Source organism: Balaenoptera physalus (assembly GCF_965194825.1).
Source record: "Balaenoptera physalus genome assembly, chromosome: 9".
In the NCBI taxonomy this organism is placed as follows: domain Eukaryota; kingdom Metazoa; phylum Chordata; class Mammalia; order Artiodactyla; family Balaenopteridae; genus Balaenoptera; species Balaenoptera physalus.
In genome coordinates this window covers 44,632,455-44,656,751 of record NC_138888.1, presented here as the reverse complement: position 1 = coordinate 44,656,751, position 24,297 = coordinate 44,632,455, and the positions used below count along the sequence as shown (strand labels likewise).

At 38.6% G+C, this 24,297-nt stretch overlaps 2 protein-coding genes across 7 annotated transcripts in view; one reads left to right on the top strand and one right to left on the bottom strand.

Moving 5' to 3' along the window:
- The window catches only part of NT5DC1 (5'-nucleotidase domain containing 1), a 125,825-nt gene extending 114,177 nt beyond the window's left edge, over positions 1–11,648 (top strand). For all 4 annotated transcript variants that reach the window (XM_082475334.1, XM_082475332.1, XM_082475333.1 and 1 more), the window contains 2 exons: positions 3,167–3,335; positions 8,934–11,648. In XM_082475334.1, coding sequence (XP_082331460.1) covers positions 3,167–3,335; positions 8,934–9,049 — 285 coding nt within the window. In that variant the 3' untranslated portion in view covers positions 9,050–11,648. The remainder of the gene's footprint in view (positions 1–3,166; positions 3,336–8,933) is intronic.
- TSPYL4 (TSPY like 4) lies at positions 351–20,309 on the bottom strand. 3 transcript variants are annotated; one of them, XM_082475336.1, is made up of 3 exons: positions 18,258–20,309; positions 16,209–16,253; positions 351–1,395 (listed from the first exon to the last, which is right to left on the bottom strand). In XM_082475336.1, the coding sequence occupies exon 1, from the start codon at positions 20,208–20,210 to the stop codon at positions 18,966–18,968; it is 1,245 nt and encodes a 414-aa protein (XP_082331462.1). In that variant the 5' UTR covers positions 20,211–20,309; the 3' UTR covers positions 351–1,395; positions 16,209–16,253; positions 18,258–18,965. The 3 variants fall into 3 exon arrangements, with proteins under 3 accessions (XP_082331462.1, XP_082331463.1, XP_082331461.1); XM_082475337.1 differs by lacking the exon at positions 16,209–16,253 and adding an exon at positions 6,081–6,257; XM_082475335.1 differs by lacking the exon at positions 16,209–16,253.
- Positions 20,310–24,297: the final 3,988 nt, after the last annotated feature.

The following is a 24,297-nucleotide window of genomic DNA, read 5'->3' as shown; positions in this document are numbered from 1 at the left end:
CAGGTTTCTACAAGGTTTCCACTGAGTAGCATTTGGTCTTCAGTGTGACATTGGAAGTTCTGTGGACTGAGTTAAAAAGAGCTTTAAAATAACCTTCCAGGAGGTGGGCATTCTAACCCGAGGGATTTGGGAGGAGGTTTCCCCTAAAGAGAAATAAGGAGATTTGGTTTCTTCAAAATGATTTGAGAATGCACAGACAGTAATAAGGAAATGAAGAATCAGTGGGAATGTTTCCTTTAGCACTACATAGACAGTAGCTCCATCCTTCTCCCACAGACCCCTTTTCTTGTTAATTAGTTATAAACACATCATGAACAAAGAGTTAATAATTGGCTCTTTGACAGGAAACAGTGAGTCAACAGCTTGAAGATTTTATTTCCCAAGATAGAATTGAAATAATGTTCCTTTATCATCAGACTCCACCTCCCCACCCCAGCCCTGCTCCATTGAACATATATGTCCTTAATTAATCCACCCACTGTGACTGAAGAGACAGGATTTGGTAGCTGTCTGTTGGGTGTACACACACATACACATATTTCAGAACAATACTCAAAACTTACATCGCAACTATCAGACATAAGTAAGAGCTTATTGGATTAGCAGAGATATCTTAATAAGGCCACTCGTTATTAAATGACCAGTCTGACACCATTGTCTTGTTCAACATATACTAAGTTTTTAATTTGTGCAAGCCTCCCTACTATGAATATCAGGGACTTATAATTGAATCATACACAGATCCTTTCTACAGAACATGTTAGTCTGTGGATAAAAGGGGTCAGGGAGCTTGAGTATACAAATAAAGCATAACTGCCTCCAGAGGGTACGAATTATAAAAGAATTACAAACAAGACAGGATAGATACTTCATTGAGGAGAATTAGGGAAAATTTTATAAAAAATGTAGAATGTGAGGTAAACATTGAAGGACAGGTACATTTTCAACTGATGGAAATAACATTCTTCGTTCAGGAAGTAACATGAATAAGTGTACAGAGATTGTAATGTACAGGCTACAGTACACAGTCTTGACCGTAAAATAGCAGATGTGTAGGTTTGTCAGCCAAAGGCATCACTAGCAGCTTTTGGATGTGCAGGCAACAGGGGCGAAGCTTTCATTTAGCAGCTGTGTGAAGGATGGGCTCAGCACGTGGGAGGGGATGCTGTGACGGGCTGTCCCAGCAGCCCAGACTAGAGGTGATACAAACATGAACAGTGGGCGCTAGTGAGAAAGAGATGGAGAGAGTACGTGGCGGATGTTCTGGAGGCACAACTGATAAGCTGCTGGGTGCTGGTGGTAGGAGCTGAGACGCAAAACATCGATGGTTTTCAAGCGCAGCCGACTGGAATTGATGGGTTTTATTCATATAAATATGGAAGTCACGAGAAAGACCTGGTTTTGTGAGGAGAGAGATGTGATTGGTTTAATGTTGAATCCCATTTCTTTGAAATAGCTGGAGGATGAGATCAAACTGGTTTGGGAGATAGGTTAGGATAAGCGAGGAAAATTGAGAGATGTCTAAGGGAGAGAGACAAGAGAGAAAGAGAAGAAGAGAAGATAGAAACTTGGTGAGAACACTTACCATTAAGGGATGAAATCTATAAGATATAAAGGCTCAATGAAAATGGGAGTGCTCCTTGTTGATATATTCAAGAAATGGCATGATTCTTTTGATTAGTGATATATATATTTTATATTTGAGAAAATGAGTCATTAAAACTTCAGCATCAGAATAAACAAAGATTAGCATCTGTCCATTTTGGCTTCTGTAACAAAATACCATAGACTGGCTGGCTTATAAACAACAAACATGTATTTCTCAGAGTTCTAGAGACTGGGAAGTCCAAGATCATGGTGCCAGCTGATTCAGTGTCTGGTGAGGGCCCACTTCCTCATAGGCCACCATCTTCTCCCTGTACACTCACATGGCAGAAGGGAGAAGCTAGCTTTCTGGGATCTCTTTTATAAGGACACTAATCATGAGGGCTTCATGAGGGCTCCACCCTCATGACCTAAGCACCTCTTCAAGGCCTCACCTCATAATTCCATCATCTTGGGGGTTAGGATTTCAACATATGAATTTTGGAAGGACACAAACATTTAGACAATAACAGCATCCATAGTACATTGAACCAGAAAGGGTGAACAGGTCTGTTTTCCTCTTTTCAAAGGAATAATGTGCAGCCCAGATTACCACTCAGTGTTGGCAGAACCATTATCTACATATAGCCTATGTGATGTGAGTCATTTCTTCTCACACTCATTATTTTAGAAAAGACAATGAACTAAATAAAGAAAAGTGACACTGTAAACTTCTCTTTACACCTTGAGAAATTATATCTAAATACACCTTAAATGTACACACAGAAGCATAGATATTTATATTCCATACTGCTCTTAAATGTCTTTGGTGAAATCCAGATAGATTCTTGCTAAGTGATTTCTAAACACCATCATCTGAAAAACACATATTTTCATCTTGCTTCACAAAGTGAGTTCCAGCGCAAAGAATCATGAATCTAAAGGCGTATTTGGGACTGTTTGCTGCTCCAAAATGAAGTTTTCATCAGAAAAGGATGACAGATTTTATAATCCAAATTCTATGGACGTGATAGGATTTTTTTCAATTCTTAGTTTTATACTACACCCATAAAACGCTGTGAAGTATTTTTTGAATGAGTCTTATTTAGTCTACAACTTTTCTGTGCCTGCTATGTGCTAGGCACTAAGCCTTAAGGATACACTAATACATGAGATAGTTCCTAACCTTCTGTAGTTCATAATCTGTCCAGGGCGAAAAGTAGATAGTATGATAATTGCAAGATAGTATGAGAAGTACCATATTAGGGATAAACTCAGAGTGTGAGAAAATGGAGGAGACCTAATCCAACCCAACTGTGGGAAATCAAGGAAAATATCCTGGGCATCCAAGCGAGATCCCAAAGGATGAGAAAGGGGTTCCCAAACAAAGCCAGAGGAGAATACATTAAAGGACTACAAAGCTTTGTTTTACTTTTTATGTAGTATATATAGTCTGGTTAAAGTTAAACAACTGAAATTCCTACAGAGTTGTTCTATTTTGATTTACTTATTGGTGGAAAAAACTTATAATGAGGTTGAACACTAATTAATCACAGTTTTGTTATTCTATTTCTTGTTTCAGGGACCGAAGGCAAAGCCTCTAAATAGATTATCTAAAAAATGGGGCTCTTTTTTTATTGATTCAGTTTCCGGACTGGAAAATACAGAAGATTCCTTGGTTTATACATGGTCTTGTAAGAGAATCAGTGCTTACAGCACTATTGCAATTCCAAGTATTGAAGCAATAGCAGGTAAGGGGGATAATACTTATAAAGCTTTACCTGTTGCTGGACAGTAATGACCTGAAGTACTAGAATTCTTTTCTTTCTTTTTTTTAATTTTATTTATTTTTTTATAAATTTATTTTATTTTTTTTGGCTGTGTTGGGTCTTTGTTGCTGCGCACGTTCTTTTCTCTAGTTGTGGCGATTGGGGGCTACTCTTCGTTGTGATGCACGGGCTTCTCATTGCGGTGGCTTCTCCTGTTGTGGAGCACGGGCTCTGGGCGCGCGAGCTTCAGTAGTTGCGGCACGCGGGCTCAGTAGTTGTGGCTTGCGGGCTCTAGAGCGCAGGCTCAGTAGTTGTGGTGCACAGGCTTAGTTGCTCCGCGGCATGTGGGATCTTCCCGGACCAGGGCTCGAACCTGTGTCTCCTGCATTGGCAGGCGGATTCTTAACCACTGCGCCACCAGGGAAGCCCTAGAATTCTTTTCTTTAAAAGAAGAAAATTTTCCCATGGCATTTATAGATTTTTCTTGGGTAACACCTAGATATGGCAGTTTAGGTAATTAAGACCTGCCTGTCTGCTGGAGCCAACTACAAATGCTGTACTTTTTTTTTTTTTTTAAGTCTGCCTGGAGTCATAGGAGAAGGCTAGGGAAGAGTTACCAGGACAGGATGCTAAGGAGGCCAAGTAAGGTGAATCTGACTTTGCAGGCTGCTTTTCCCCCCGTTTGCTAACTCAGGAGAAGGCACTCAAAGAAGTGAGTGGCCTTTTCGTAGTTTCATGAACCTACAGGGGTAGAAAGTGGAAGGTATGGCCTGCCAAAGGAGGGGTGGGCCTGGTGGACTCTCTCAATCTCTGTTGAGACTCTGAAGGATGAATTAGAAGTAGGCATTCACAGGAACTGAAGCTCAGCTTTATATCAGCTGAATCCCTAAAATTGGATTGAGAAGATTCTAGATTGGTAGTGCCCCAAGGCACCTGGTAAGAATTAATGACTGTTCTCTTTTGAGGAAGATAACATCATTCTAGGACTCAAATTATTTCCAAAAACAATTAATACAAGGTTCAGCACATAATGAAAAATAACCAGGTACACAAGGGTATGAGACAACACTAACAGAAATAACCAAGTTCAAGTACAGAAAAGAAAGGAATGAGAAATTTGGTAGCTATATAAAAACTAATAAAAAGTGGAAATTCTAAAATTGAAATATTAAAAAGTAACAATTAAGAACTTAATGGATGGATTTAACAGAAGATTAGACACAGGAAAAGTGAATTAGTACACTGGAAAATAGGCCAAAAGAAAATAGCCACAATGAAGCCTGAAGAGAAAAAGCATGGAAGATATGGAAGAGGGACTAAGAGACACAGGAGATATAATGAGAAGGAATAAGATTCCTATAATTAGAATCTTAGGAGATGAGAGAATAAGCCAAAAGCAGTAGCTACAAGCTTTCCAAAAATGATGAAAGAAAATAAGCCAAAGGTTTAAGTAGCCCAAAGAACTGAAACACAATACATAAAAGGAAATCCCAAAGTTAACTGCTAAAGACCAGATAATTAAGAAATACTAAAAGCAGTCAGAGAATAAAGACAGATTGATTTCAAAGGAGTACTTCATAAGAGTGTTAGACATCTGACATCTGACTCTTCCCAGAAACAAAAGAAGCCAAAAGACAGAATATCTTTAAATTGCTGAAAGAAAATGCTTGTCAGTCTTGATGGAATTCTATACCAAGTAAAGATATCATTAAAGAATAAAAGGAAAAATATTTTTAGACAGACAAAAATGGAGAAAATATATCTCCAGAAGATCTGCACTATATAGAAAATACTAAAGGGTCTTGTTCTTCATGCAAAAGTGAGAATGATCCCTGTTGGAAGACTGGAGATGAAAGAAGAAGTGAATATACAGCAACAAAAGGATGTGTGAATAAATTAAAATGAATTTTACAGTTAGAAACAATTTTTTTAAATCCTATGCGGTTTAAATAAAGAATTTTAAGACATATGACACCAATGGCATATAAATCACAAAATGGGACAGCTGGAGTTAAAAGTGTTCTAACATCCTTTATTATATGGTGAAGGATGAGAGTATGTTAGATATTAAGTCAAAAATGCATCTCGTAATCTCTAAGATAACTACCAAAAGCATTGTAATGATACATATACCAAACTAATTATGTAAAATAATTTTAAACCCCCCCAAAAAAACAAAAATGGGGAGAAAAATGGGGAGAAAGGGATGCAGAAAATTTGAATATCAAAAGATAGAAAGAGACAATACCATGTTAATGGTAACCAAAAGAAAGTTAGAGTCAGCTCTATTAATGTGAAGGAAAAAAAATCCCTTAACATGAAAGAGAATCACTTCATAATAATAAATTCTGGTTTCAGAAATAGTATCACTGAAAGTCCGAGGTATTCACCCTCTCTTCTCTCAGGTCAGAATTTAATCCCTCCCTGTTTTCTCAATACCAAGAAACTGCTGAAAAATCTACTCTGCTTTACAGAGGGGTATGCTTCTGCTTGCTTCTTAGTTTCCTGAAGTTCCCTTGCAGAGTTTGGCAAAGGGCTCGAGTCTAGAATCCAGTTCTCCACCCCTTTGTTTATAGCAGGTTCCAGCCCCTCACTTTTTGTCTCTGTAGCCCTTCAAGACTGCCAAAATCTCTTCTGGTTTTTCTGCTGCTAGTAACTGCCCCTGCCCCGCCCCCAGCCAGAATTCTGGTGCCTAAAGGGAAAAGCTGTGGCAGAATGTTGGCTCACTTCACTGCCGCTTGTTCCTTCCCAGGAAGTGTGTGTCCTCTGGTCTTAGTTGCCTCTTCAACTCTCCAATAACTTCACTCTGATGTTTTTATTTTATCCAGCTTTTCTAGTTGTCTCAGCTCCAATTCAGAAGTGGAAGTCTACTTTTTTTTGAACCTCAGATTCTTCTTCCTTAAACTGGGTATACCACAGGGTGGATATGAGAGAAAGTAAAGTAAGATATTTATCTGATATTTATTGGTAGGATGATGATGATGACCCTGAGATATGTGTGACCTTCCAAAAGGTCCATCCTCTATGCCAATATACAAATCCAATATGTCAATATATCTTACTCACTGAAATAATATCTCATTCTCACCAGTTTCAAAAGCCTGATTTTTTTTTTCATTTTGTTCCATGCTTACACACATAAAATTAAAGAATATATTTCTTCCTTTCACATACAGTTTTCCTATTAAAGAAATGGACCCTGTAACTTGAAGGGAGGGACTGGCCCAGGACTAAACTATTATTTTCAATTTTTTATATTTCTCTCTTTCTTTCCTTCAAAGTGACTCAAGTTTATAGTGAGAGAGTAGGGTTGTGTGATAATGGAAGTCACTGAATTATTCTAAAGTACCTGGATAGAAACTGTTCAGTGGGATATGGTTGTGAAATAGTAAGAGAGTCAAGGAAAAGCGACTCTCCATCATTCCAGGATTTAAATATTTCTCAAAAAATGGGAAAATAATCCCCCGTCTGTCTTCTGGGGTAATCACTTCTCCTTAAGGAAGCAGTAATAGCATCAGTGTGGCTCCCATTTTCATTTTCCAAAAGCTTTCTTCCTCAGCACCCTGGAAAAGAATTTGGCAGAGCCTTTGTCTTCTAACTTTTCTTAGGAGAAAATACTTAGACTCACCAGTAGTCAAACAAAGCTAAAGAAGTCGATTTGGGGGTGAGGGGAAGGAGAATTAGAGAGCTGGTAAGTTATATTTGATTGTTGATTTTGATGTCCAAGACATTGCCTCAAAAAGCAAAGTGTTAGTCTCTCTTTAACTTAGCACTCATTGCTTATGATCACATTCTCATAAGGAAATTATATCTCACACAGAATTTGAAATTTAGTATTTCAGTAACATATTCAGTAAATTTGGATGGTACTGTGTAATTGACCTCCAAGTAAGAAAAATGGCTGAAAGAAAAATGGTGTGATGGTCATGGCTTTAGACATGTTGAAGATAGGATCTTTATATAAATGTTATCCTGCCAGTATCTTTAAAAAAAGTCCCAAGAGTTCTGTTTCTGTCTGTGTTGTTGTACATTGAACTTACTGTTTAAGAATATTTGTTCATTTTGGTTCACTTCATTTAATTATTAGATAATGTGGTTGATATTATGGTGTATTTAGTACACAGAGTTTAATAGAACATCATTGTGGTAAACAAGAATTTGGTTGTCTACCATTCTCTTTCCTTCCAAAAAGCACCCAACAATGACTTTTCTAAGACATGCAAATGTCTCCCCCTTGTTGAATCCCCAATCTGGACGTACTTGTTTTAACACAGTAGTCATCTGATCTCAGTTTGGCTATTCCATACCCAGATTTCTTAACCTTAGTAGACTTTTTCTGCTACCTGGGAGAGAGAATAAAATTTTTGTTTTAAATGAGATAGGAAATGAAAAACAAACCTGATATTCCCCCTTTGTCTCTTAAAACCTTTTTTGTATTCATGTAATGTTTCTTTATTCGTCAATATTCTGTTAGATGTGGTTCTCTCATTGACATTTAAATGCTTAGAAGGTATTTTTATAGATGTTATGAAAGTTTGCAATATACATTACCATGATGGTTGGTTTATAAGCATTTTGATAATGTAATCATTTTAACCTTGTAATAGCTTTTAAAACATTTACTTTAGGAAGTGTATAGGAAAGACAGAGAGAGAGGTGGCTGGGTCAGCTCGCAGCCTGTATCATTTTTGTGGCTTATAAGAAATCCAGGACCTCAGATGCACTATTTTAGAAACTCAGTTTTATCAATGTACTTTCCAATGCCTTTTAATGAGCCTTTTTAATGGCTCAAAATATGCTCCAGCTAATTTGAAGCAGTCAAGACCAGTGAAATTCACTAATACGAATGTTTTTCTGTTTATAGTAATCTTAGCTTTCTCTGGCCTCAGAAAGGCAGTGTTCCTTCTGCCCAATCTTTAGCACTAGTTTTCTCCTCATAAGGATTAATTATTTGGGTCTTAATAATTCTCACTGGCATTTAATATAAAGTATAATTTTTATGTTAGTATCATTTTCAAAATACTGAGTACTACCAAATAATGTTTTAGTTGTGATATTTGTGAAATAAGGATGACTACGCAGTATCTGCATGTGGAATGACTATCATTACATGACATATAACGTTTCACTTGTAATATTTCTGGTAATGGTTCTTTGAAGAAGGTTGGGAAGAAAATATCTGAAGGCTAGCTTTTGAGATACTTATATTGAAGATGTCACAATGTCCCACCATCAATAAAGTATGAATTTTATGTTCTCTCCCCCCTCTTGTGGCTGTGTGTGTGTGTGCGTGCATGTGTGTGTGATGCTTATCATATGGAAAAAGTTGCCATATTGTGCATATTACAATTCTTACTTAGCTAAGCATTCAAAGATTATTCTTAGTAACTATTACTAAGGGCTATGAAGATTATTAGTTCTCATTTACCAGTTACATAATGCAACCTATCCAGGTGACAAAAGAAATATTAAAATTATGAAACAAAATGTTTTATTATCAATGACTATCAAATTTTGATTTGTTTATATTTATGAAAGTTCTTTTGAAATCTGCAGAATCTTTTTTTTTTTTTCCCCCAGAATTACCCCTGGACTACAAATTTACAAGTTTCTCTTCAAACAGTTCAAAAACGGCAGGCTATTATCCAAACCCTCCATTGGTCTTATCAAATGATGGGAAACTGACAACCAAATAAACCATGTTTACTGAAAAATGAAGTGAAGAACCATATATGCAGCAAATGTACTGTAAAAATGTTACTTTTCAAAAACTACTGTAAAATGCTTTATAGAAACAAATTCTTAATGAAGTGACCAAGAAATTGGTATGTTTTTCCATAGGTCTCCTTTCTATAGAGATCATCTTGATACGCAACAACTCTCATTATGTTAAAATCTCAATATCTTAGAACTGAAAAGAATCTTATTAATACTTTCTATACTAGTAGTTCTGAGATTAGAATCACCTGGGGATACATATATACACAAATACATATACACATACACATGCATATTTACACATTTGCCTAGACCAGTGGTTCTCAAAGTGTGTTCCCCAAACCACTAGCATAGCAGCACCTGCAAACTTGATAGAAATGCAAATTTACAGGCCCCATCCCAGACATACAGAATCAGAAACTCTGGGAATGAGACCCAGCAATCTGTGCTTAATTATAGTGTGATTCACACTAAAGTTTAAGAACCACTGACTAGACCATAGCCTCCAGACATTGGTTTAATTGGTCTGGGGATACAGATGAGCATTGATGTCTTTAACATGTCCCAGGAAAATGCAGCCAGAATTGAGAATAACTGATCTACACCTGTTGTTTCAACTTACAGTTCAGAACACCAAGTCTAGTAAGATTAAATTATTTTAACTATGCTATTTTTGTGGTTACCAAAGCAAGGAAGTAGACATGATGTCTTCTGAGACCACACAGCCATAATGGGACAGGGATGATAGAGAAGCCAACTATTTTAGCCTCCAATGTTACCCATTAGGGTTTTTTTCCTCCCTAATAATGTTAAAGGCTGTTTACTTCACTCTAAGGCATGTATTCTCAGTGGGGCAAAAATTGGTTCTTGGGGTGAAAAAAATCTTAGTATAATGCAGTGGATTATGGTCCTCCATATCTCAACCCTACTTAATAAAATCTTATTCCTTAGTATTAATTTCTCTCATTAGGGAGAAATGTAATTTAAAGTTAAATTTATTAATTAAATATTTTTCTCCTAGGGCGGGGGGGGGCTGATAATGAAAAGAGAGGTTGAGAAAAATTGCTTTAAGAGGTTTTATAGTTATACTACAATCCAGGATTACTGTGTTCAGTGTGCTAATGTATAGTCATATTAGTAGCTGTTTGTTGCAAGATGTTTGAACCCAGATAATGTTTACAATATAAATTCTTGACTACTCTTTATGCTGTAATTTTACCCTGTCCATCATGGACATATCAGAAAACACTGGTCACCATCATTATACTTGGATTGTAGCAGAGAATTTAACGTATTGATGGATGCAATGAAAAGATAAATATTTTGTTAAATTTTTAAGTGCTCAAATAATCCCAAATATATTGTGGGGATGAGTATCTCAGGGTAGGTAAACAGTTACTGATTTTCTTTCCTCAAAGTCAGTAGCTTTCTTCAATATCTACTAATAAATGTGATTGTCTTTGAAATTGAATTCCAAAATCTTATTGGAATATAATAAAGAACATACATAATCAAGCTTAGGGCTTAAGTGAAAGACGCTGTTTCATGTATACTTTCAGTAGACATTTGATTTCTTTTAAAAATAAAGCTGTTTTTCCTTATGCATGTTTATTTTTTCAATGGCAAAGAATAATACATCTTTAAATACTTATAAACTGCTCTTGTTAATATGAAAAATGCGAACTCCAGGGTAAGAAGTTAATTGCATTTTTTTGGCCACTGAAGAGTGAAAAAAATTCACTTAAGTCAGAAGTTCTAGTCCTACTTTTACCAGTAGCTACCAAAGAAATCTGAACGAGTTACCACCTAATCTGACCTTAGTTTTTTCCATCTTGTCAAAAAGATGGTTAAGAGTTTATATCCGAGCTTCCTCCCACTTTTCTAGCAGAGTCAGTCAGTGCTTCTAAAGAATGTTTTTCTGTTGGACTGTAATTAGACTTTAAAAATTTTTTATTTGTTTCTAAAAAGTGTTTCTAATTGTATATGAAGAGTAAAAATAATCATCAAAAATGGTATATTTAAAATTTAAAAGAGGATATTAGAGAAGAAAAGCTGTATATTCTTTAATAAAGTTACATGAAATAAGAAAGGAAAACTGTGTTAACGGACAGAAGACTTAAATTTAATATTAGCATACAGGCCTATGAAGCCACCATCGCCCTGATACCAAAATAAGACAAAGACCTTACTGAAAAAGAAAATTACAGGCCAATATCTTTGAAGAACATAGATGCAAAAATTCTCAACAAAGTATTAGCATACCGGGCTTCCCTGGTGGCACAGTGGTTGGGAGTCCGCCTGCCAATGCAGGGGACACGGGTTCGGGCCCTGGTCTGGGAAGATCCCACATGCCGTGGAGCAACTAAGCCCATGAGCCACGACTACTGAGCCTGCGCGTCTGGAGCCTGTGCTCCGCAACGGGAGAGGCCACGACAGTGAGAGGCCCGCGCACCGCAATGAAGAGTGGCCCCCGCTCGCCGCAACTGGAGGAAGCCCTCGCACAGAAACGAAGACCCAACACAGCCAAAAATAAATATAAAATAAATAAATTAATTAAAAGAAACGTTTAAAAAAAATTTTTTTTAAATATTAGCATACCAAATCCAACAACACAGAAAAAGGATCCTACACCACGACCAAGTTGGATTCATCCCAGGGTCACAAGGTTGGTTCAACATATGCAAATCAATCAATGTGATATACCACATCAACAAAAGAAAAGACAAAAACTACATGATCATCTCAATAGATGCAGAAAAAGCTTTTGATAAAATTCAACATCCACTCATGATAAAAACTCTTACCAAAGTGGGTATAGAGGGAAAATATCTCAACATAATAAAAGCTATTTATGACAAACCCACAGCCAATGTAATACTCAATGGTGAAAAGCTGAAAGCCTTCCCGCTAAAATCTGGAACAAGACAAGGATGCCCACTCTCACCACTTCTATTCAACATAGTATTGCAAGTCCTAGCAATAGCAGTCAGAGAAGAAAAATAAATAAAAGGTATTCACATTGGTAGGGAAAAGGTAAAATTGTCATTACATGCAGATGACATAGTACTATATATAGGAAACCCTAAAGACTCCACACAAAAACTACAGGAGCTGATAAACTAATTCAGCAAGGTAGCAGGATACAAGATTAACATACAGAAATTGGTTGCATTTCTTTACACTAAGAATGAAATATCAGAAAGGGATTGTAAACAAACAGTCCCCTTTAAAATCGCATCAAAAAAAAAAAACCTAGGAATAAACCTGACCAAGGGAGTGAAAGACTTATATGCTGAGAACTATAAAACATTCATAAAGGAAATTGAAAATGATTCAAAATGGAAAGATATCCCATGATCTTGGATTAGAAGAATTAATATTGTTAAAAGGGTCACACTACCTAAAGCAATCTACAGATTTAATGTGATTCCTATCAAGTTACCCATGGCACTTTTCCCAGAACTAGAATAATCCTAAAATTTTTATGGAACCATAAAAGACCCAGAGTTGCCAAAACAAGGAAAAAGAACAAAGCAGGAGGCATAACCATCCCAGACTTCAGACAGTACTACAAAGCTACAGTAATCAAAACAGCGTGGTATTGGCACATAAACAGACATATGGATCAATGGAACAGAATAGAGAGCCCAGAAATAAACCCACACACCTAAGGTCAATTAATCTTCGATAAAGGAGGTGAGAATATACAATGGGAAAAAGACAGTCTGTTCAGCAAGGGGTGTTAGGAAAGTTGGACAGCTACATGTAAATCAATGAAGTTAGAACACACCCTCACACCATACACAAAAATTAACTCAAAATAACTTAAATACTTAAACATAAGACATGACACCACAAAACTCCTAAAACAGAACATAGGCAAAACATCCTCTGACGTAAATCATACCAGTGTTTCTTCGTCATTCTCCCAAGGCAATGGAAATAAAGGCAAAAATAAAGGGACAGAATCAAACTTACAAGCTTTTGCACAGCAAAAGAAACTACAATCAAAACAAAACACAACCTACGAAATGGGAGAAAATATGTGCAAACGGTGAGACTGACAAGGACTTAATTTCCAAAATATATTGGGTTGGCCAAAAAGTTCGTAACATCTTACAGAAAAACCCAAGCAAACTTTTTGGCCAACCCAATACAAACAGCTCACACAACTCAACAACGAAAAGCCCAATCAAAAAATGGGCAGCAGAACTAAATAGACATTTCTCCAAAGAAGACATGCAGATGGCCAACAGGCACGTGAAAAACCTCTCAATGGCAGTAATTACTAGAGAAATGCAAAGCAAAACTACAATGAGGTATCATCTCACACCGGTCAGAATGGCCATCATTAAAAAGTTTACACATAACAAACGCTGGAGAGTGTGGAGAAAAGGGAACCTTCCTACACTGTTGGTGGGCATGTAAGTTGGTGCAGCCACTGTGGAAAACAGTACGGAGCTTTCTCAAAAAAACTAAAAATAGAATTACCATACGATTCAGCAATCCCACTCCTGGACAAAACTATAATTCAAAAACATACATACACCCCTATGTTCACAGCAACACTATTTACAATAGCCAAGACATGGAAATAACCTAAATGTCCATTGACAGATGAATGGATAAAGGAGATTGGGTGTATACATATACAATGGAATACTACTCAGCCATAAGAAACAATGAAATAATGCCATTTGCGGCAACATGGATGCAACTAGAGATTATCATACTAAGTGAAGTAAATCAGAAAGACAATTACCATATGATATCACTTATATGTGGAATCTAAAATATGACACAAATGAACTTATCTACAAAACAGAAAAGACTCACAGACATAGAGAACAGACCTGCAGTTGGCAAGGGGTGGAGGTGTGTTGGAGGGATAGAGTGGGAGTTGGGGTTAGCAGATGTAAACTATTATATATAGCATGGATTAACAATAAGGTCCTACTGTATAGCACAGGGAACTATATTCAATATCCTGTGATAAACTATAATGGAAAAGAATTTTTAAAAAGAATGTACATGCATAACTGAATCACTTTGCTGTACAGCAGAAATTAAGTACAATAAAATACACAATTTTTAAAATTTTTTTTTAAAAATAAAAGTCCTTTTGGTACATTTACTCCTTTCAATGAAGGGAGCAAACTGCTAATTTCATTCATTTATGCAGCAGACATCATGATTACATATGTAAGTTCAGGAGTATTTTAATCTTTAACTACGGAATTCTGTATTAATTAAAATAAGTGATTAAAAAAAAAACCCTTCAAAGACCATCATGAATGGGTTAAGAATAACCTTCAATTGAATACTCATATAAATAGGGTTTTTGTTTTGTTTTATGCCAAATTTAGTACAGACGGCTGTGATACAGTGGAAAGTACCCTAGCTTGAAAGCACAACAATTTGTGATTTGCATCTTAGGCAATTTAGTTCAACTTTCTGAGCCTGTTTTCTCAACTGTTTAAAAGGGGACAGTAAAACTGTCAGGATTATGAAGGTAACATAAGAACAAACATGGAAGTACCTACTGTCACCTCAGAGCCCTTCAGACTGTCAAGCCAGGGAATGTGTATCTGACGCAAAATTGGGTATCGAAGGCTTAAATTGTGACCCTATGAGTCTGGGAAGTCAATGATTAGGAATATTGGTCATTATTGGGGGGTTTGTTTTTAATGATGAAAACTGATTTAAGGAAACGTGAGTCAACTGGAGGTAAAGCAGAAGCAAAAGCAGCAGGAGGAGTGATGTGGAGGAGTAGGGGGCCTGGTAAGGAAGGTCAGAGAAGACTTTGTGGGTGTCTGGCCTGAGCTGAATACCCAGAAAAATAGAAGAGGATGCCCAAGGGTCTTCTGTTAATACAGGGAAATTATGAAGTATGTCACTATTACTCATAGGGCAATAATGGCCCAAGCAGACCAAAATGGTAATACTTCTTTGGTGAAAAGGATGAGAGAAACTCTTTAACTGGTTTGGAGGTCTGATTTAAGAATAATTTGGGTGCAGAATTTAGGAAGAAAAACAAAAAGGCAATGCAAAGAAATGGAGCAGGGCTATCCGAGGTAACCAATCGGGTGGTAAGTGAATCCTAGAGAATGCTGACTGAGTCTAATTTTATTAGACTAAACAGAACAGAAACCATGTTAATCTGTAACAAACGAGTAGCACCAGCCTACTAGAAAAATGGGTACTACTGGTTAGACTAAAGCTGATAATAAACCAACAAAAATGATTTTCTGATTATATCCAGAACAGGATAAAGAGATATGCCTGAAACAGATGGTCGACAAGGCAGAAATTAATCACTGAATTGAAAAGGTAAAATGAACATTGTATAGGGAATTTAGGACTAAGATGGGTATAAAACATGCAAAAGAAATCTTAGAGAGCTAATACTTAAAGTTCTCCAGGCCTAGAAAAATTATACTTCAGCAAATAGAGCTTGCAAATAAATACTGCACCAAGAGTCAGCATGTCTGTTTTAACTGTGTGTTTAATTAACAATCTCTAATTCAAATCAGTAATTTGGGGCCATTTATGTCAAATCTTTGTTTAGATGGTTAAAAATATTCAGTGATTCATTTATGGAGACCTTGCAGCATTCATTGTTCTCTCTGCTACAGAGAATGCAGAAGTATGTATCTCCCAAACCTTCATGTAATAGCTGCTGAAAAGCAAAACATTACTGGTAATTGACATTGTAATGTCTGATATCATCTGTTTCTAGACTTTATATTTGTCATAACTTTTTTGTTTTTCTTTTTAGAGCACCACACTGCTGTAGGAAAAGAATTTAAGTAGTACTTAAAGAATATCCAATGATTAATTCTTCCAAAAGTCTGTCTTAAGCTCATTAAAAAAGAATGAGCCCAAGGTGGGACACAGTTAACATAAATATATAAGTAAACTATTATGGGGCATAGAGAACAGTTTTCCACTGAAAACAGTATTTTAAGTGAGTGACAAAAATCAATATATGGTGTTTCAATTACCAAAACCTACACTGACTGTATAGGAAATATGTTTATGAGTATGCATTTGGGCTTCTTATTTACCATTTTTCACGCAAAAAATCTTGGAAGGTGCACTATTGCCTTTTTTTTTAAGGTTCAGGATGATACTTACTGTGACGACTTGATAACTTTAATGATTTTCCAACCACTTATTAGCCTAGACAAAACAGACAAGCCTTATTTATTTTTATTTTTTGGTGAAAACAAGAAATACAGCAGAGTAACAGATTTATTTTTCCTTCGAGCACATAGGAGAAGACTAAAGTACTATCTTTGTTTAGTATGACAGAGCAATTCTACAAGTACTTACACTGGTTAGGAACATAGGATGTCAAGTACAATATTTACTGCTAGGCCAAGAAATATCAAGACGACAGTTATGTTTTTCTGTTTGAGAATACTTCCACAAGACAGCACAATTTCAAAGATCACATTCAAATTATATTTCTAAGAATAGAGCTGTAGAAGAAGAGAGAACAGAACAAGCTGATATATTGGTGAATATTCACAGAAGTCTTCATACTGCACAGGAAACAAGCCTGATATTTTTGCACACATTCTCAATTACAAGCAAAAAGCATGCCTGTAAACGTCAATTTTGCCAGAAAGCATAAATGGAGAAAGGAATTAACAGGACTTTACTCAAACACAGTGAAATAAGGAGCATACACCATTAATCGTTCACATATTCTAAAATAATACAAAACATTTAGACTTGCATTTGTGTGTACAAAAAACTACTAGTGAATTCGAGGAGTTAGGAAAAACTGAAGGAAAACGTAACTCCTCCCACCATCCTCTTTAAACATCAACCACTTTCATTCTCCCACCTCTCCTGGGGAAAACCTCAGGTGCCTCCCCTCCTACCCCTGACCCTACAGGGTTCCAGTCTTTTCTGTTTACCTTCTCAAGCCCAATCCACAGTAAGCTCATCTGTTTTCTGGGCTTTCAGTTTCTACAGCCTAGGACACCTTTCCCACTGCTCTGTGTCCAGACATCCCAAGCCCCGTGGAGCAGACTTTCACACACCCCCTCACCCCCTAGGAGGGAGGCTTGGCAGCTCCCACAATGCAGACTGCAGCCTGCTCCCTCATTTGTTAGGTCAGAAGCAGGGAAGGAAATGCAGAAGCTGAGGACTGAGAGCCAAGAAGGCCAGGCGGTAGGATGGAGGCTGTGGGACATCAGGGCAGTCAAAGAACAGTACAGAGGACACGAGTGACCCTCAAAATGCTGCCTTGGGGTTATTTCTAAGTGGTCCAAGGCCCAAAAAAGAATTTCCATGCTTAGAAAGGTGGAGTGAAACTAAGTTTTGATTGCCTCGGATCACAGCCTGCTCTGGGTCTGTCTTGAAGCCGTTACTGTGAGGCCCTTCTGTCTCTCCTCTCAGCTTCTCACACTAAAGCTCAAGAAAACACACAGAAGGTTTTGGTAAATGGATAAGGAAGAGGATGGGGTTGTCAAAGTTGGCCCAAAAAAACAATGCCCGTAAGTAGGCAATTAACCTACAGGTTTTCCTTTGAAATGTTTAGACTTTGCTAAAGGAAGTGAGGTGGAGACATGAGGGCAGAAGACAGCAATAAGAGATCTGGAGTCTGATGCACAGTACCTTTCTCCTTCTGGACACAATCAAAGGGAGAGCAAATTAAACAAAAAGCCTGCTTTGCCCGTTTTGTTTTCCGCTTCTGAGCTGTAACTGCTTCTGAGAAAGAAGCCGGGGGCGGGGAGGGAGATGGAGACAGAGACAGATGCATAACAGGCGCCACAGACCAGAAAGACCTCTTCATCGGTGCCCCCGCCCTGGCAACTTTGTCATGTTCAGAATGGGTGCGGGAGGGGTTGAGAAGGGGATGCCTAATAAAGTTGCCTAGATTAAGGGTGGTTTGTCAGCTAGGGCTCAAAAAGGCTAACTGCTGGAAGGGACCCCCCCCACCAGCTTTGCTTTGGACGCTGTGATATTATGACTGCCCAACCTGCCTGACAGCCATTTGGGTTTATGGGTAGCTATTTGGGGGGCAGGGAAGGGGATAGTTCCTGTGTGCTACCCAGGAGCTTAAGTCTACAGATAGTTCCTGAAGAGGAAGGCAATGGTGCCTGTGCAAAGCTCATCCAGAAGGCTGAGTGCAGGTTCGGGTGGGCCATAATCACAGGCCTTCATACTCACCAGTATGTGATCACAATGCAGGGTGCCCAAAGGCATAAGAAGACCAACATGGTAACATAGAACACCTGTCATCTGTTACCTCATTCATGCCTAGTAGCCACCCACCAGCCAGCTGCTTATTCTGCCAGATAACCAGCAGCGTGGATGGCATGGACCCAGGAAGACAGCTGGAAACCAGTTACTGGTAGTGTGGAATGTTCAGTTTGGGTTGATGACTGGCATCATCTACATAAGCTTCATCTTGCAGCAGTGAAACTCAAAGATCTTGCCACAGAGTACATGGGTATCAGGAGGACAGCCAGCATAAAGTATGAAGCCCAGCTAAGTATTTGCAAAGGTGTATCAAGCTTCTTTGTGGTAGACAACCACTTTAAAAACTGGGAGAAGGCTATCGTCAGACAGGGCCAAGGGCATGCAAAAGAAGGGAGTGCATATCTACAGTATCATGTGCTTGGCATAGAAGTAGTGGAAGGCCGTGCACTTGGAACATGTAACACGATGCAGAACAGCAGGAAGGCTCAGAGGAAGAAGAGCATAGGCATATAAGCGATTATCTTGCCACTGATTTTTGAGGATTTAGAAGGACAAAAGGACAAAATAATCCAGTGTGAAGAGAAAGTAAATGGAAGACTGCATGCTGTTGGCTAAGCACAGGTCCAAGAGGAGGTGGTAAGGAAACTTGTGCAGGTGCTTCTCACAGGGCAGGAGTTAGCCGGACTGGAACCTGAAGGTCCTGGAGCTCTCCACTGGCTGCCTTGCTGGGTCTCGAAATCCTCTGCGGGGCCCATCACCCATCAGGTAGTACTGGAGGGGATTGGGCCACAGTTCTGCTTTGATAATCTCTGCAATCCTGTCGAATTCTAGGAGGCTGTGGTCTGAGAACCAGTTGAAGAAACTGGGAATAGTGTTGCCTTCCCGGTTCCTGTGGATATGGGACTGGGGGTCTTGGCCCCGGTGCCAGCGGATTGGCGTGGAAAGAGACACCACCCGGCCAGAGGATCTGCGCTCATATTCCTTGACAAGCCCCTCATTTCGGAAGTAGGGGTTGCTCTGAAAGATGAACTTGAATTTGCAGCCTGCTCTGGGGTGTTTAAGCTCCTCCACTTCCAAATTGATCATGTACCTCATCATGTCTTCATCTTGGCCACTGATCATAGGTGACAGCTGGGGATGGTTGCGAAAGGCAGTGACCCAGAAACCTGGGATATTTTGGATGATGAAACTCCTGCGCTGCATATGGAGCCTTCGCATACGGCCAAACTTGCGCTCCAGCTGAAGGAAGGCCCTGTCAGCCTGGGCATTTACATTTGACAGCTCCTGATCGATGGCTTCCAGCGAATCCATGCAGTTATTGATCTTAGGGGCCCTGGCCCGGGCCTCCTCCTTCGCTCCTCCTACCACCTTTTTCTCCTTCTGCATCACCTTTTTTTCCTCCACCGCCGCCTCCGCTACTCCCTCCTTTTCCGCTGCTGCTGAAACAGCGCACTTTTTTGTCGTCATTTCCTTGGCCTTCGCCCCAGGCATCATCTGAGACCCCAACCTCCCTGCGCCACAGGCTTCTAGAGCCTTCTCGACAGCAGGGCTGCGCAGCTCTCTACGCTGACAGCCATTTTCCTGGCTATTGTCGGCTGCCACCGAGGTGGAGGCAGAGGCTGCTTCCAGGCCCTCGGTGGAAGCAGGAGCCCCTTTCTGGCCCGCTTTGGTCGCTACGCGGCCGCGACTGCCAGCAACCCGAATGCGGAGCGCAAGGCCACAGCCCGCGGGGTCCCGGAGTGCGCCTCCCTCTGCGGCGGTCTCCAAGCCGCCCTCACCTGTGTCCGCCATCACCAGGGTGGCCCCGGTTTCCTCGCCCTGACACTGCTTTAGGTCCGGATGTCCCGGGGCATGGTCGGGAGTAGCGAGACCGCAGGTTTTAGCGACAGGGAGGTTGTCGCCCTCATCCAGGCCGCTCATTTTGGTAGAAGTCAGACCTGCAGGAGGAGAGCGTCCGTTGTCCTCCGCCGAAGCCGCGCTCCGCCCCTCGCACCACCCCACTTTTCCGCTCTGAGGGATGCTGCTATGGCAACCGGTGACGTTAAGGCGGTAGCGTCTCAACATCGCGCGAGAGTTTGTTGCGCCTTAGATTATGGTAGTCTGTCAAGGGTGTTTCTTTGTCTTTGTTATAAAATATTATGAATTTCATGAGTCTGGAAAAGATTTGGCTTGCATAAATGGATACAGACCAAACTCGAGCAAGTGAGAACTGTGTTAATGTGGATTTCTAAGGCTCTGAATGAATTTCTAAGGCACCTATTGTCTTTTAAAATACTTAACTGCTAAGAAAGGTTAGTTATTGTCTATTCAGGTCAGCTCATGGGGCCTCTCTTGTATAGTAAAGTGGATTCAGCAATTCGCAACCCTTCTTTAACGTACGGATTCATTGCTATTACCAAAGAATTGAGATGAGCAGGTTTTGATTTCTAAGAACAGTGTTGCTGTGTTAAATGTGATGATTTTAAAAAATTAGGAGCAGCTAAAAGGGAAGTTTCTCTCATCCTAAGAAGACATAATAAAGGATTATTTCAATTTGCCTTACAGATTTTAAAGTATATGTAAAACACAGAGGTGTTTACCTTTGAAGCAACTGGACAATATTTTCTCTTCACTTTCAACTGATGCTAGTAGCAAAATGTATTTTCCTTGCTTAGAGGTGACCCACACACGTGCAAGGGCGCAAATTCAGCCTTTAAGCATTACTGGAAGAAACGTAATCAAAGGGGATTTTAATTTCTGAAAGTATACATATTATATAGTGCTTACCCTCGGGTTGTAATCTTAATCTGAAGAGTTCCTGCTTCATAATGGCTGTGGGCATGAAGCCAGCAATTTTGCCAAATTTTTCTTCTGTGATAATTCACTGCGGGGCAGAAGCCATGATCAACTGTTTGCAGGCACCGGAGCTACTAATTGTCTTAATTAAAATATTTTAAGTAACATTTAGAAAGTTAATGTTAAAATATTTGAGTAAGAAAACTTGTTTATTCGGGTCAGTTCGTTCATACATTTCATTTGATAGCATTATCACTACTATCTGTTCTGTTTGTTGAAGTGTGAAAATACTGGTGTTAATCCTTAGGAAAATGCAAGAAAAAAGGAAAACTTAAATTTGCATATTTTTGTTTAAAGTCTTAAATTCATATTAGAAAAATGATTATAAGTCTTTGTAATAGAAATTCCACTACAAAGCACCCCAGATTATGATCACTTTCAAATAAGGACTCAGAAGAGATTCCAGTTAGAAGTAAAGATTTAGGGGCAAAGGATTTCGAGAAAATCAGCAGTTATATTGAGACTTCTGGTGAGGGAAGTAGTGCAGACCTGTACAGCTAATAATGAGGTGCTGATGGAAAGACACAGGCAGACATTACAGAGAAACAGCCTGTCATCCAGCTTCATAGTTTAGCTCACAAAGGTTTTCCCGAGAGTCCATAAACACTTAAGATATTCAAGGACAGACTGTCCAGATTGACTGCTGCCAGCTAATCAGTTATGCCATTTAAAAAAAAAAAAAATGTGCAAACAAGATTCACTCTTCCCAGACTACAATTATTTTTCTCTCTCCTCTTTCCTCTTTTAATAAATCCTGTTTTTGCCTTTATGGGGTGAAATCAATCTATTGATTTATCCTGCTTATAAACAAGGAAACGGCGTGCTACAATCAAGGGACTTTGTGACTGAGTTTTTCTTTGACACTACTCTGCCTTGTTTCTTTTCTTAAAGAATCTTTTCACTGTTGAAGGATTAATTCTCTTGGATTATAACATGAGCCAATAGACAAGAGAAGCAAATGCTGAGTGAAAGTTACTTTGCCATGCAGGAAAGAAAGAGTTTGCTATTTGTAACAGAAAATTAGAAAATTACATAAGGCTACTACATGTGAACTTTTTGCTCTTGTTGTATGTACCGAATTTTTTTTGACTATTTTTTTATTTTTGTATACAATTTTTAAAGGTTACACTGCATTTACAGTTATTACAAAATATTGGCTATATTCCCTGTGTTGTATACTACATCCTTGAGCCTATCTTACACCCAATGGTTTGTACCTCCCACTCCTCCACCCCACTGGTAACCACTAGTTTGTTCTCTATATCTGTGAATCTGCTTCTTTTTTGTTATATTCAGTAGTTTGTTATATTTTTTAGATTCCACATATAAGTGATATCATGCAGTATTTGTCTTTCTCTGTCTGACTTATTTCACTTAGCATAATGCCCTCCAAGTCCATCCATGTTGCTGCAAATGGCAAAATTTTGTTCTTTTTTATGGCTGAGTAGTATTCCATTGTATATATATACCACATCTTCTTTATCCATTCATCTGTTGATGGACACTTAGGTTGCTTCCATATCTTGGCAATTGTAAATGCTGCCGCTATGAACATTGGGGTGCACGGTACATATCAATTTTTTTAAAAGATTTATATCTCCACTACTTGAAATGTCCCTGTATCTTTGATTATTCCTGTCAATAGAATCATTTTCCACTAATAACAGCCTGCCCATTCTTTAAAACTCCATTCAACCTACCTCATGTAGATTGCACTAGGCATTTTAAATGAATTAATTTCATAAATAAGGACCCAGGAATCACTGAGAAGTAAACTCATCCATGGTCGGACATGTATTAATTGGCAAATTGTCTCCTCTCATCTCGTATACCTTCCTTAACCACCTTACCATTCTATAGCTCTTGTTGCTTTTGCCATCCAGTTGTACTTATTTATCTTCTGTCTTTAACTGTCTTGGTTGTTTCATGCAGATCAGTCTCCTCATCCCAGCTAGACAGGATGGCTGCATAGTGGCTTCTTCTTTAGCATCTACTCTATATATACAGTAGCCCGGTGACAATCTCATAGATTTTAGTGAAACTTAATGATATGATCTAAATGAAGATTTTAAACATGTTTTACCAAAATGAATAATATGGCTATGATGGTATTTACAAATTGAAGGTCTGTGGCAACCCCATGTCAAGCAAGTCTATAGGCGCCATTTTTCCAACAAGTATTTGCTCACTTCGTGTCTCTGTCACATTTTGGTAATTCTTGCAATATTTCATACTTTTTCTTTATTATTATGTTTGTTATAAACTTTAATGGATGAGGAGTTGTTTCTCATGGATGAGCAAAGAAAGTGCTTTCTTGAGGCAAATCTACTCCTGGTGAAGGTGCTGTGAAGATTGTTGAAATGACAACAAAAGACTTCAAACTTAGTTGATAAAGCAGCAGCAGAGTTTCAGAGGATTGACTCCAATTCTGAAAGAAGTTCTACTGTGAGTAAAATACTATCAGATAGCATCACATGCTACAGAGAAATTGTTAATGAAAGGAAGAGTCAATCTGTATGGCCGGCTTCACTGATGTCTCTCTTTAAGAAACTGCCCACAGCCATCCCAGCCTTCAGCAGCCACTACCCTGATCAGTCAGCAGCCGTCAGCATCGAGGCAAGACCCTCCACTGGCAAAAAAATTACAACTCGTTGAAGGCTCAGATGATGGTTAGCATTTTTAAACAAGAAAGTATTTTTAAATTAAGGTATGTACATTTTTTTTTAGATATAATGCTATTGCACACTTAGAGACTACAGTATAGTGTAAACATAATTTTGTATGCACTGAGAAGCAAAAAAATTCATATGACTCGCTTTGAGATACTTTATTTTGGTGGTCTGGAACTGAACCCACGATATCTCCAAGGTATGCCTGTATATATTCATCATAGCTTACATTTATTTTGTGTCTTCTATACACCAGACACTTACACACTTAAATGTGTTATCTCATTTAATCCTCTCAACACCCCTGTGAGATGGTAATATTATCACCTCCATTTAATGACTCTACCTCAGAAGGAATTGAATGAAGCACAGAGAAATTGAGTTGTTTATCCAAGGTCACACAGCAGTGATAGAGCCAAAATCTGAGCCCAGGTAATCTGACTCAGGAACCTGTGCACTCATTCATTATATTATTCTTCAACCCTACACAACATATAAAATGA